This window comes from Sparus aurata, chromosome 1, assembly GCF_900880675.1.
Source record: "Sparus aurata chromosome 1, fSpaAur1.1, whole genome shotgun sequence".
Classification (NCBI taxonomy): domain Eukaryota; kingdom Metazoa; phylum Chordata; class Actinopteri; order Spariformes; family Sparidae; genus Sparus; species Sparus aurata.
In genome coordinates this window covers 20,168,386-20,182,040 of record NC_044187.1, presented here as the reverse complement: position 1 = coordinate 20,182,040, position 13,655 = coordinate 20,168,386, and the positions used below count along the sequence as shown (strand labels likewise).

Here is a 13,655-nt window from a genome sequence, read left to right as displayed (position 1 = left end):
AATCAGAGCGTCAGGCCTCTCCTCTCCTCTGCAGTGGAACCAGCCTTGCATGCAAATGGCCGACATCGAGAGTTCACACATAACTATCAAACTCTACAGAACTACAGACAGCATGCACACCGACACTAATTAACCCTAAATGCACAGAGCACACGCCGTGGACATGTGTTAGGGTAGGAAGTAAAGAAGGGAACTTTTTAAGACGCTAAGAAGCCTAAAAGAAGATCACACAGTACAATGCAACTATCCGATTTTATATTGTTTGTCTGCATTAGATGCTTTTGTTTAGACAGTTGCTTACATAATACATTAAAATAGTACATTTTCAGTGTAGCCCCTCTGCAACCACAAGATATCTTTGACATGATGCTTGAGCAGCAGAGATGACACAGTTGTTGTAAAAGACGGGAGCTTCTGCGGCTGAAAATGTGGAAATGTGATGCTTCTTAATTCTAATGAGTAAAAATACAACTATTCTGTGCAACTTAACTTGTCTTCATACAAAACATGACACTACAGACACTAACTCCGATGAAAAACAGCAAAATTGGATAAAAAAAAGTCACTAACTTGGTGAATATTTAAATGCAGTTGGGCTGCTCACGTAACAAGAAAGTACAGGGTGCTCATGTGGTTTTTCCACTGACAGTTTTCATTTATTCAACATCAAAGATTTACAAGTCAACTGGACTGGAGCACAGAGGGGCCAAGTAGAGGTTTGATTGTCTGTGCGTCAGCCTGACTGAGCATTTATTTTTAATGTGTTGGAAAATCACATTTTACACCTTCTCCTGAACCAAGTGTGCTGCAGTTGAGTCGGAAATCTGCCTCACTCTCAAAAAGTCTCAGACTGACAACAATGAGTTGTGACTGGCTGACAACAATGCTTTACAATACCCGAATGTATCTGTGTGTGTGTATGAATGTGCCACAGCCACTTGTGAGAGGCTCTTTGCTTGCAGCAGCAGCATTTCTACATAATATGAGGCCAATGTAATTGTGCGGACAAACTTAAAGCAACCTCAGTCAGCTGATACCATTCGGGACTGTCAAGACTGGACCTTTTTGGCCTGATCTAAGCTGCGTGTCTGTCTGTCCATATGTTCTTTTACTCTTTCCAGCAGTGAATGACTATTGATTTATAAAGATAGACCATGACAGCTGAAGATTAAGACTGAGTTGCCTCCTTTTCTTAATTTTTTATTTCATTTTTGAAGAAGTAAACATGCTGGCATTTTTTTATTCTTTATTGCTATTCCTCTGTTAAGAAAAAGCCTTAAAGTGTTTGTAGCTATCCTGTTTTTCATCACAAAACTATCTTAAAAGTTTCATCAAAATACAGCAGCACCAGATATAACACCCTTCTTCTTTTTCAATACACAGAGCCTACATTATCCACAATGCAACTTAGCCACTGACCTCACTGGAGGCAATTTATCAGATTATATGCAGATTTTTCTGGTGCCACTAAAGCCTTTAAACTACTTTTTTCACATTTGCAGTAGCGCTCCCCAAGACCTGTAAACACACGTCAATGTCTAAAATTGGTATAGTGACCCTTTAATGGACTGAGGTGAGCAGCTGAGAGACACTGCTGTGCTGTATCTCCGTCAGCTGCTTTGCTGTCTGCAGGGCACTGACCTCTTGCATTTGTCATGTCTTAAACCATCTTGTCTAAAACAATCTAGTTCTTGGCATCAGTATTTCAAGCATGTAGCCTCTCTCCTGCCCAGATTAGGATTTCACACTTTGTACTATATTTAGGACAGGTGTCATTTATGTCTACGTCTATGTTAGTTGACAGAAGGCCTGACGTAATCGGAGATTCCCATATGTTCCTATTGTCTCTATATCACTTGGAGATGGAATATCTTCAATTTAGCAATAGCTGAATTAAACAACCCATGAGACTACTCTTTTTATAGAACTTTTCATGGCAATGGTTCATGGCTCTTGCACTTCTTTGGTAAGTTATGAATAAATATATCGTATGACTTTCTTTATTGCAACAGTGATGTTTCTTGTAAACCTGTCATGCTTCTGAATGTGCTGTCATTCTCTACTTTCCGAGCGAGCTGAACCAACATTCTTTGCGGTAAGAATATTGGGTTAATGAAAAGAGAAGTGGTCCTCATTACGCGATAAGTCCTGAAAAGTTTTACTGTATGCATATGCATAAATAACAGGCTCACATCAAGTCATCCATGAACATTTCCACTCACTTGTTCTGTATTTCCCTGTTTGGTTGTTTGCTCTTTTGTTTGACTTGAATCATCCTTGCGTCCTAATTTTCCTGCTGCTACCCTTTCTTTCAACCTGTACATGTAACATCTACATAAGAGATTGCTGTTATCTAAATCTGTAACTTTATATTTGTGGTCTGACTCTCTTTTTTATGCACTTTGCAAGCACTAAGACAGCCTCCCTTAACCCTGAAAAATAAGAATAATCCGGTTTCAGGGACCTGTTTGCTTACGGAGTTTGCTCACGCAGACAAACTCGAACATTTCCCAACCCGACCCCGCTCCACCCTCACCTCTGTTTCCCTCTCCGTCTCTCTCCACTGCTGCTTGTTTCTCTTTCCGTCAGTTTCTGATGTGTCGCGTCTGCAACCGCACTGCAGCAGAGTGCACAGCTGCGTGTGTGTGCTTTCTTTGCTCTCTCGTATTTTGACGTCCTGTAAGTCAGACACTACCAGATTTGGGGATAGACAGTGGAGACGTATAGACGGTTACAGAGAAATTGAGAGGAAAAACAAGCAAGAGACATGGACAGGAATAGAGACAGACCAAACACTAGACGGAAAAAACGACAGACAAAGAGGCCGGCATGTGTGTCAGCACACCTTGAACATCCTGTCCCCAGTTTGAATCTTCACTTTGTTTGACCATGTCAGGCATTCTATCTGATTTCTGGCCTCTTGTGTCCATCAGAACCACGTGATGTTGTCAACAACTCACTTCAGTCACAAACGCACTAGAAAAAACACGTGGATTTTTGGTTGCATGCTGATATCAACTGTTTCTATTTCTAAAAACTAATACGACTGCTGTATGTACAGAACATGTAATATGTATATATTAAAAAATATATTATTATCAGGATTACGTACTTTCCTTTTCTCCCAGGCACGACATGTAGACCTGCAGTAAATGTCTCTACCATTGACTGAAATAGTAGGTTAATTAACTGGCTACTAATGGCAGTGTGACCTGTACACCACAGAGTGGAACGCTGAGCTACATTAAATGGAAAGAAGGTGACATTTGTTACCGCGGGGAGAAAAGAACGGTGAGGTTGTTCCTGTATTAACGTGACAAGATTTTGTACGACGTTAACTTCCTGTTACAAAAACTGTATGTGTCTGTATCTGATGCATACTAAAAAGGGGGAATAAAACATAAAGAGGAACTTCACATGAATTATTCTCTTTGCAGTGTAATCACAGAGAGTCTTGTTTTCTTATTGTGATAAAACCGACGACGTTGCTGATAATGATGTATATTTGTAATGGACTAACGTGTAAAGTACACACACTGGCCCTTATATTTACAGCTGTTATAATCAATTATTCAATTGTTACAGCTTCTCAAAACCGTTTGATGTTTTGACTGTTGGTCGTACAAATTAGCAGTTTAAAAAACATCCTCTGGGGACTTGTATGGGCATCATTCGATCAATCCGTTTAAATGATCAATAATGTAATCGACAATATAAACAAACCTTAGTTGAGGTCCTGACCCTAACACACACACACACACACACACACACAGACAAATTGACCCACCATGCATATCGCAACAGGGTGCTGGAGTTGCTCTGCTCCAATTTAATTAAGAGTTTTAATTAAAAAGATGTAGTGGGGTGAATGTTACATCCTCTCTGACCAGCGGCTAAGTAGCACTCCTCCATACGGTTCCATTCTACCCCCCACAGAACCCAGGGGTCTAATGAAACCATCCAGGACGCTGAGACACCGTCACCCTCCACCGGTTCCCAATAGAGGAAGAATTATGAGACTGATAACTCCCTTGCTTTTTTCTTCTGAGGAGAAACAAAAGGTGGCTGGTGTCAGAGATAAAGCTGCCCCCGGAGTATTGCTGGGAGGCTCATAACGTACGGTAATGTCGGCTTTTATCTCATCCAGCGTAATGCAGCCGCGCACGCATTAGACTAATATGTAAAACTGGTTTAATCTGAGGGCGGTGGTCTGGAGAAACCCTGACAAGGAGAGGGAGACACAAGTTCACATTTATATTCACATATATAGACACAAAGAGCTCGACTGTATTCGCAGCACATACACCTCTTTGTAGGAGCATATCTCCTGCATGGCTATTGTTTGAAAATGTTCCTTTAAAGACACTATGTAGCACCGTTGTCGTCACAGGAGCCAGCTCACTAAGAATATTGGTTACTATGACTACCTATGTTACTTTATGCCCATGTACTGTTTCAAAGTGTACAAACTTTAACAGTCAAGACCGCAAAAACAGTTCATACTTAAAGGAAAATTCTAAATTTTCTACATCAGCCGGAGCTCAACTCTTCTTGCATTCACCTGAAATGCCTTCCAACAAGCCCCAGGAGAACATGCCTGAACTTTCCATCCATCTTTTTCTTTTATATAAAGGTGGGTGTGGGGGAAGCAAAGGCATTAATGTAAATAGATGTGTTGCAGCTACACTGCATTCGCCGCCTACTGCCTGTACTTTTGTCAGAAAAACACCTCTTCTGCTATTGATTTTGGAACATCACTGCAAAAATGGGACTTCTAAAAAGAAGGACTTGCGCAGTAGTACAACGTAATGTAAAATATGTTTCTGGAACCTTCCTGGCAGTATGCTATATCATATTTATCCCTTTCCATCAGTTTGAATAAATAAATCAACAGAAATGGCAACGTTAAGTGTTATTAAGTGTAAATGCAAATTCTCCAGCCTTGATAGGGTTCTGATGGAAAAACTATACAAGCCAAACATGCCAAAAACTAATCAGGTCTTTTTCTTATTTGTCGTTTTTGGTGCCTTGACTATCATTCTGTTTTACTGCTGTTTCTTGGCATTGTTTGGTAAGTTACATATAACGACATATTTTGTGAGCACTTGAGGAGGGAGACCAGAAAAGAGGTTTTCGTAGGAGCGGCACACTGCCAGGGGACATGAGGGAGGAAGAAGAGGAGGGAGGACAGAAAGAGGAGACTTGTTAGGGAGGAAGGGTAAATCAAGCAGATGAAGAAAGAAAAAAACAGAGGTTGGAAAGAACAACGGGAGAGGGACAAAGGAAGAGACAAGAGAAGATGCAGTACTCTGTAATTAAAAACGCCCTCACTTTCTAAAGAGTCCTTTACCCTTGTTGTTGTTAGTCATACTGTGGGTTCTCTCTGGGCTGAGCAGTCAGTTGTTTTCTTTATCAAAAATAGAAGAGCTGAAATTTTGATTACTGTTTACATTATTAACCACGTTCTAAGAGGTGAAAGCTGTTGACGGCTGATTTTGGCAGCCAAAAAGAATCTTCAAAAAATGTATACAGCTGTAACTAATAAGATGTCCATTGTCTGGCTGGTATGCTTTTTGCATCTGCATATGAACTGATTTACTATCTTATCAGCTGAAGTTGGTTTTGTCAAGAAGGAAAGCACCCCTCTGTATCATTTTGATGTTTAAAATGTAGTGTACAGTCTGTACACACTGTTCAAACAGATCAACCGAGGGACGAGTTAACGCTGTGGCAATACTTTTCAGCTAGCTAGGTAATTATCAAGCCCAAATAAGAGAAGAAAAAAATGGAACAGCCACTGAACATGAGATGTTCAAAGTATGATAACCATATCAACAACCATATCAGAAAATATCACGGTTTTGGGGGATCTGTTTACACAATTCCACAATTATTGTTATTAGTTTTATCCTTTACAATTACCCTTCAAGGAATGAATTTTCTTTTTTTATAAATACACAAATGTGGTAGAATTCAATAATGTAGAAAAGCAATTGCAACCCTAGTTGTTATGGAGGAGGACCAGCTGCCATCATGAGCCCTATTTATTTTGGCATTTATTTGTATTTGACAACTGAACAAACTCTGTTTATTCATGAATCCCACACGATGTGGCCGTAGGCTACAGAAGAAAACAACAATGTCAGATGAAAGGTAATATCTTACTAAATGCGACTGAGAATTGACTGTATGTTTACTTTGAATAGGAGAAGGGGGATGTCATCATTTCTTCTTCATCATTTCAGTCTTTTTTAAACAAGTGACATTTGTAATTTTACGAAAAATGTCATACTTTTCATGATACTGCAGAAAAGCTCTGAAATGAACTGTACGTTACCTTCCCAGCAGCAGACAGAGTTTGCTGGTAAACACAGTTGACCATTGATGAGACAAAGAGTGCTAAATGCATAAAAACCCATACGCAAATGGTAAAAAAAAAAAAAAAAAAACATATAACATATACAGTACACAGATGCACACGAAGACCTGCTTCAGTGTCAGACGCAGTCTCATGTGTTTTAATACCTTATGTGTGCATGCAGGCTGGATTTTGCCAGACAGGTGAGCATCGACTGAAACCAAAAACCTGGATGGAATATTTTCAATACTGTGTGTCTGTCTGTGTGTGTGTGTCTGTGTGAGAGAGAGAGATACAGACACCCGGAGTGAGAGAATGACCAACATTTATTTTTAGCCTTCAAGTACCCAGTGAGTCATGTGATCCCCCCCTTCTTCCCACTGATCCCTCCTTCCTTTTCCTTCCCTCTCCCACAATCACATCACCTCTCTCTCTCTCTCTCACTCTCTCTCTCCTCCTTCCCTTTGCTTCAAAGTGAGACGAACCAGAGTCACAGTGACACCAGAGGAACGTAGGAATAAAGATGATAAGAGGGAAGGGAAAGCAGGAGGGAAGACAAATCTTTATCTTGCCTAACGAGGGAAAACTACAGGAGCGACATGCAGAAAAGAACAAATGTACACGTTAGGAACACACACACATATATTTATATATACTACTGAGGCAGACTGGCTTATACCTCAGCAACAGCTATCAGCTCTGTTACCATGACACCTCCTCATAACAGAAATAACAACAGCACATCCCCATTTCCACAGAAACTGCCCACTTTGAAGGAGGGTCAGTTACAGATCGGTGAACTGGAACGACATCGAGCCGGGAAAGTGATAATGCAGTGTCTGCCGATACCGACGGGACTTTGCCAACATGGTACACTTCCCATACACTCACAACATGAACTCAAACCAAAAAAAATGCGTAAGAGAGGCGATGAAAAACCCCAATGCAATGTGATATTTACACAGCGAGGAAATCAGGACTTTTTAATTGAAATTCTAAACGTCCCTATAGCGATGGATTCAACAACGCAGGCTGACCCGACTGCTGAGACAAAGTTAAGACAAGTTGAAAGGGTCACACAGCCGGGAAAGGAGGGTTGAGTCTACAGATATACAGCCAGGGACAAGTCATGTGCACAAACAAACATATAAACAAGACTGAGGGGAGACACGCACAAGCACGTGCACACACACACACACACACACAGCACATCACAAGCAAATGCAGAGTGACAAAAGATAGCAGACAGAGGCATAGTGACAGGACACTGACGCATGCACTAAGGGAGAGGACAAATATTCAAGTGCTGTGAGGGATGCAGCGTGCACACACACATGCATGCACACATGTAAAATGTTGACTCTCTGTCTTCTCTTTCTGTCTCTGATTTTCTGTCTCTCTCCCTCTGCTTCCTATCCTTTTCTTCCCCCTCTTTCTCTCTCTCTGCCTCTCTCGCCACTGCTTCCTCTCATTCACTGACTCATCTGCTGCTCTTAATGAAATGCTGCATAATCAGGATTGCAGATTGCAGGACTGTGACTGGTCCTATAGGCCCGCCGCACATGTGTGCATGCATGACCAAAAACGCACACACACACACACACACACACACACCACACACACACACACACACACACACACACACACATAAACTGTGTCTTGATCTGCCCGGCCACCAATCCTACCCTAAACCCTTTTAAATTATATATACTCAACACGCGTGCATGCACATGCATAGGCAAACACACACACACACACACAGTGGTGGCATGGGGTAGGGGGGAGGTCATGATCCTGCCAGAGAGAAGAGAATCAGAGTTGCAATTCTAGGGCTTATCGCGGAAAGAGGGTAAGACCATATCTGACACGCTAGCATGCCCGGTATGTAAACCTCTATACACAAACGCACGAAAGGAAGAGAGAGATATAAAGAGGGAATGTGTTTGTGTTTGTGCACACCCGCAGAGCCACATGCATATGTGGTGAGATAACCCCTTTGCGGTATTTTTGGAAAAAATCTCCCAGCATGCAAGTTGTGTGCCGAGGTGTCTATTACCTACACTGCACTCGGCGAGCGGGAGGGTCAACATGGACGAGAAGAGACGGAGCGAGTGAGAGAAAAAGAGACACAGGGCGGCAGAGGAAAGGAAGAGATAAGAAGCAGAGCAATGGAGGGATGACGGCAGGGATAGATGGCGAGGTATTAGTGAAGCAGAAGATGTGCGGGAGGGAGGGAGGGGGCGGGTAGAAGCACCTGGTGAGTAATATGACAGTGCTGGAGAGAGAGAGAGAGAGAGAATAGATATAAAAGAGGGGGGGATAAAGAAAATGCAAAATAGGGGAGAAGAGTAAATGCAAAAGAGCATAGAACATGGAGAAGGAAGATGCTGCTGAGGAGGAGGAGGAGGTGGATGAGGAGGAGGAGGGAGCTGCTGGAGAGAAATGAAAGGTAAAATACTGCAAAGAGGGGGAGCTGCTTGTTAACACACACATACTACAACATGAATTTGCATCATCACAACAAGGCTATGCACAATGACAGCCAAGGTAATTTCTAGTAAATTATGTGCATTTGAGCTAAACATCTACAGCAGCCCGACACCTTGTGTGGTAGGACAGCAGTCATCGCCGATCACAGGCCAGCAAACTGTGATGAGACACGCCATTGGCTGAAGAGAAGGAGGAACGGCAAACCATTGGTTAATAATCGCGGATTCGCTGTTGGCAGTTCCTGGGTCATTTGCGTGCTTGCGCGTGCACGCATGTGTGTGTATGTGTGTGTGTGTGTAAGTTAGTGTGTGATTATGTGTGTGTGTTCCAAGCCTAAGGCAACCAGGCCAGCGGCCACAATTACAGTGACGGATGTGAAAGAACTGGGTCGGCTTCGCAAGCGATCTGCCCCTGGGATGACAAGACCAGCCAGAGCCCTGAATCAATACAGAACACATGCACACGCACGCAGAAGCGCACATACAAACGCACGCACACAAGGTTGTATGTGACAAACATTTACGTAGAAACAAAAGGACAGATGAATAACATAAAACGAGAACACGTCCAATAACACACAGCACAAAAAGAGTCAAACAGCGACAACATTTAGTCGACAAATGTGTTGTTTTCTCCACAGAAACTTAATCAACCAAGATCCAGATGAGTCTCTGCCCCTGTGTGTGAGTGGTGAGTGTTTGTGTCTGTCTCTCACTCTCACTCTCTCTCTCTCTCTCTCACACACACACACACACACACACACGCACACATAAAATCCCCAAAGCCTGTTTCAGGGACAGCAATGTTCACAGCTCATCCACACATAACTCAGTGGCACGTTTTTTCTGCTCATGTGTGTTGTTTGTCCGTGTGTCTCTGTATGTGTATACTTTGTGCTTCTGTGCATGTACATGCGTGTTTCTGTGAGTTTCCTACCTCTGGCAGAAAGCTTCTTGGTGTTGATGATTTTGGCGGCATATTCCTGTCCAGAGGAGATCTTCACACACCTCCTGACCACAGAGAATGCACCCCTGAAATGGACACACACACACAGAAATAATTACTTCTTGATGTGGAGAACTTGGCTTGGGTTGGCCTCAGAAAGTGAAACAGGCACTTCAGATTAACTGATGTGGAGAAAAGACTGTTACAGTCTGAGCCTGAGGTAAAGTTAAAACAATATTATGTAAAAAATTGATATTATAATTATATAATATATAATTATATAATTTTATAAATATATATATAATTTTTTGGTCACTCTTGTGCTTAACTCGTTTGTTCTTACTGTATTATAAAATGGTTGTAGCATTTACCTCCTTAAAAACTTCGTATTTTCTATATTTTACTTATATATAAGGCCCAGTGTGTGACCCTGACCTGGGGAGCCCATCGGTTGTTACTGGTTTATTGTACTGTACATTTTTGGAGCAATCTCTGGCACAACAATTCCTTACTGGATTAATGATGTTCTATCTTTTTTCATCTTAATTTTATAACACAATCGTATCCATGTGATTTACTGGATCTGATGGAGAAAATGTCTTTTCCACTGATGTCCTCCGGCTGCTCTGCCTCAATTCTTGGTGATTTACGGAGTTTCTATTAATATTCTTCTGGTATTCTAAACACTCAAACAGATCGTACTCTTTTAAATAAGTAACACAGCGCAAACAAAGCTGTTTGGGGCACAGAGTGGGAATAAAAGAGACACCAATGTTGCTTTTACAGGCCAGTATACCATAAAAATGATTTTGAAGATCTTATTTTGGGGTGAAATTGTTGCATAATGTACATTTGACATTTAACTAATTAAGTTTATTGCAGTCTGCTTTATTAAAAAGGGTTTCCTGAAAATAGGCCAGACGAACTGAAATAAACCTGACTGAACTGATCATTTAGCTCTATGAAACAGCCCTCAGGTGTCATAGGTAGGTAATAACAAACATGGCTGTGCTAAAATTGATGTTTTATTGTCGCATTTCAACATTAAAATGGCACAAAAGCACGGATGCAGTATCTATGCAGCTACCCACACAAGCACACTCACACCCAGTACCTACAGTACACACTGTCCTCATCGCTACCCAAGACCAGCAACACCAACGACCGTGCCTGCCAGCCCTCTATTGTTCGAGCCATGTGTTGTTCTGGTGTTCCAGGCACATGTATGAAGATCAAAAAACTAGGTCAGCTATATTTGAGGGAGGAGAAGAGCAAAGTGCTGCATCTCTCATCTCTAAATGCAGCCATGGAGCTTCAGCTCTGCAGCCATGCAGGACACTTTGCTATTCAGCCTCCATCTCTGGCTGTGCACGCCTTCTCTTTCAAACAAAAAAATCTGTTCCCATCCTGTCTCATTCCAGACAACATCAGAGATTTTCCGGCAGCATCAGAGCTATCACAAACAGTTAGAAGCACTTGGATGCAGACGCTGGAGGTACAAAGCAAAAAAATCAACTCATTACCTGAAACAAACCCTTTTCTTTCACATGCAGCATGACTGTGGCGGAATGTGACGAGGTTTGATAAAATCAGTGTTCAAATATGAGAAATAACATGTACGTTGTGTCCATGTATATACTGCTCCGTATATAGTATATATGTTCCATAAACATGTTATCTAACATCCTCTGGAGTGAGCAGCTTGCCACTAAAGCTTACCTCTAATTTATAGGGGATTTGGTAAAGGAAATGATCAGAGTATAACATGTTACATAACAAATTTCCTCCAGTACAGCTGGGTAGCATGGCACTGTGAGGTGCAAATACCAACTATGTCTGTTGACTTAGTCTGTCCAGTCCTGTGTGACAGAATGTACCAAAGCTGCACAATAATATTACCTGTGCGTCTGGAACACGGTTGCTGTATTTCAGTATTTCAAGTTCTCAGACAAATATGGATTCCAAAATGAGTTGGAACACACAATTATGTAAAAAGGCTTCACCAAGATGACTACATCTTGGTGTATGGGTGCAGAAATGGTGTTTCTGGGTAACCTCAGCTCAAAAAGTGATACGAGACTAAATGTCATCATTTTTGGGACATTAGTTTCAAGTATTTTTACAAAGTTCAAATACTGTATTTTGCACAAATAACAAATCCCCATTATGTAAACCTTGCTGCTATATACTAGAAATTTAAACAAAGTATTTTTTTAAAGCTGCTGTAAGCATTTTGTCGTTATTTTAGCACACTTCCTGTCTGTTTTTCAGTTAGCGATCCCCTCCCTTCTCACTACATCACCCCATGAACGCAGAACGGTAATCGCCAGACACAGCAGCAAACAGGTGGATCCCGCTCTCTGCACATTCACAAGCAGACAAGACCGCCTCTTTATGGAGTTCTCTGTCCTGATTGGATAAATTGGGCAGGGATACCGGGGACCTGTATTTTCTTTTTTACTGCATGAGCCAAGGGAGGAGAGACACTGGTTACTGACCAAACCCTCTATGACAGCGATGACTGTTGGAATGCGGAGCTATATATGGCATGAAATGGAAATTAAAAATATATCACTTATTCAAGTTATTTACTACATGTGTTTGTTAGCTGCTGATTATGTTGAGGGGAAAAAAAACTGCAAAAGAAGAAACTGATGCAGACTTGATCTACGGCAAGTTTTAATGATCTCCTATTAGATTTTCATATCAAACGGACTGCCACAAACATATAGCGAAACATATATAGTCCTTCAACAGCTGAATTTTCTGATCTAAACCAACCGCGCGTGAATATCACTGAATCATGAACTGCATCCAGGTATTTGGATAAAAACATTGTGCTATCTTCACTCCATCAGCCTCTACCAGCTACTCTACTGTACATGTGCAGAGGAAAATGGTGCCACACACAGTAAAGAGATTAGGTGAGTTAAAAGGTACTATAAAAGCAATATGGCTGCATTATCAATGACAGATGGTGTAAGATGAACACAGCAGAGGATCATAAACGCGGGGGGTGGGGGGTGGTGGGGTCTGAGGCTGGAGAGGAGATCTCCTCTTTCTCACCAGAAATACAAATACAGGCTCCCACAGTGGGGTGAGGGGATGCTAAGCTGGAGACATTGGGTAACTGGGGGCGCTGAGCCCAGGGTGCAGATATCTGGGACTGTGTGGCGTTCACTGACCGCAGGGAGCTGGGCAGTCAGGTAGCGCACGTCCACACTCTGGTGCGTGGATCTTTCTGCCCCGCCCCCCCCCCCCAACCACACACACACACACACCCCTCCACTCCCCTCTCAGGGGTGAGGAATTCCCTGCCTGTGTCTGATAATTGACCGCAGCTCGGTGCTTGGCTGGGGAATATGTCATCGCCAACTCCATGGTCTGCTGTCGCATTACCGAGTGTGTATTTATGTCACGCGGGAGGAGGAGGATTTGGGGAGGGGTGTGAGAGAGATTGGGGGGGGGGGGTTACCGAATCTCACCATTTCACACACTGCAATACATTTCAGTTTAGAACATGGGGGCCCCTCACCCTTCCTGTGGCACCCAAAGGTCGACACGCAACGTCTGGGGGCTGCACAGGAGGATAGAGGCGGGCGACGACGCGCGCTCATTTCATCTCTCCTGAGCAGGAGATTCAGATGTGGGATTAAAAACATACAGGGGGGGGGATGCATTTGCACATCAGGCCTGCACGTTAGGCTACACGATCGCTTATTTAGCCGCTCGCATCAAAGGTTTCGCGGCTACACTATCGCGCACACTCACGCGCAAGCCGACAAAAACACACACACACACACACCCACACACACACAGCCCGGAATCCGCGTCCCTAAGCCAAGGCGGCCTATTATATAAC

The 13,655-nt window shown here is 42.6% G+C and overlaps 1 protein-coding gene across 15 annotated transcripts in view; it reads right to left on the bottom strand.

Moving 5' to 3' along the window:
- camk2d2 (calcium/calmodulin-dependent protein kinase (CaM kinase) II delta 2) overlaps window positions 1-13,655 on the bottom strand; it is a 41,685-nt gene that overhangs the window by 27,509 nt on the left and 521 nt on the right. For all 15 annotated transcript variants that reach the window (XR_003983711.1, XM_030413353.1, XM_030413259.1 and 12 more), the window contains exon 2: window positions 9,785-9,879. Coding sequence is in view for 14 of the 15 variants with exons in the window: in XM_030413353.1 (XP_030269213.1) it covers window positions 9,785-9,879 (95 nt within the window). In the remaining variant the exon portion in view is untranslated. The remainder of the gene's footprint in view (window positions 1-9,784; window positions 9,880-13,655) is intronic.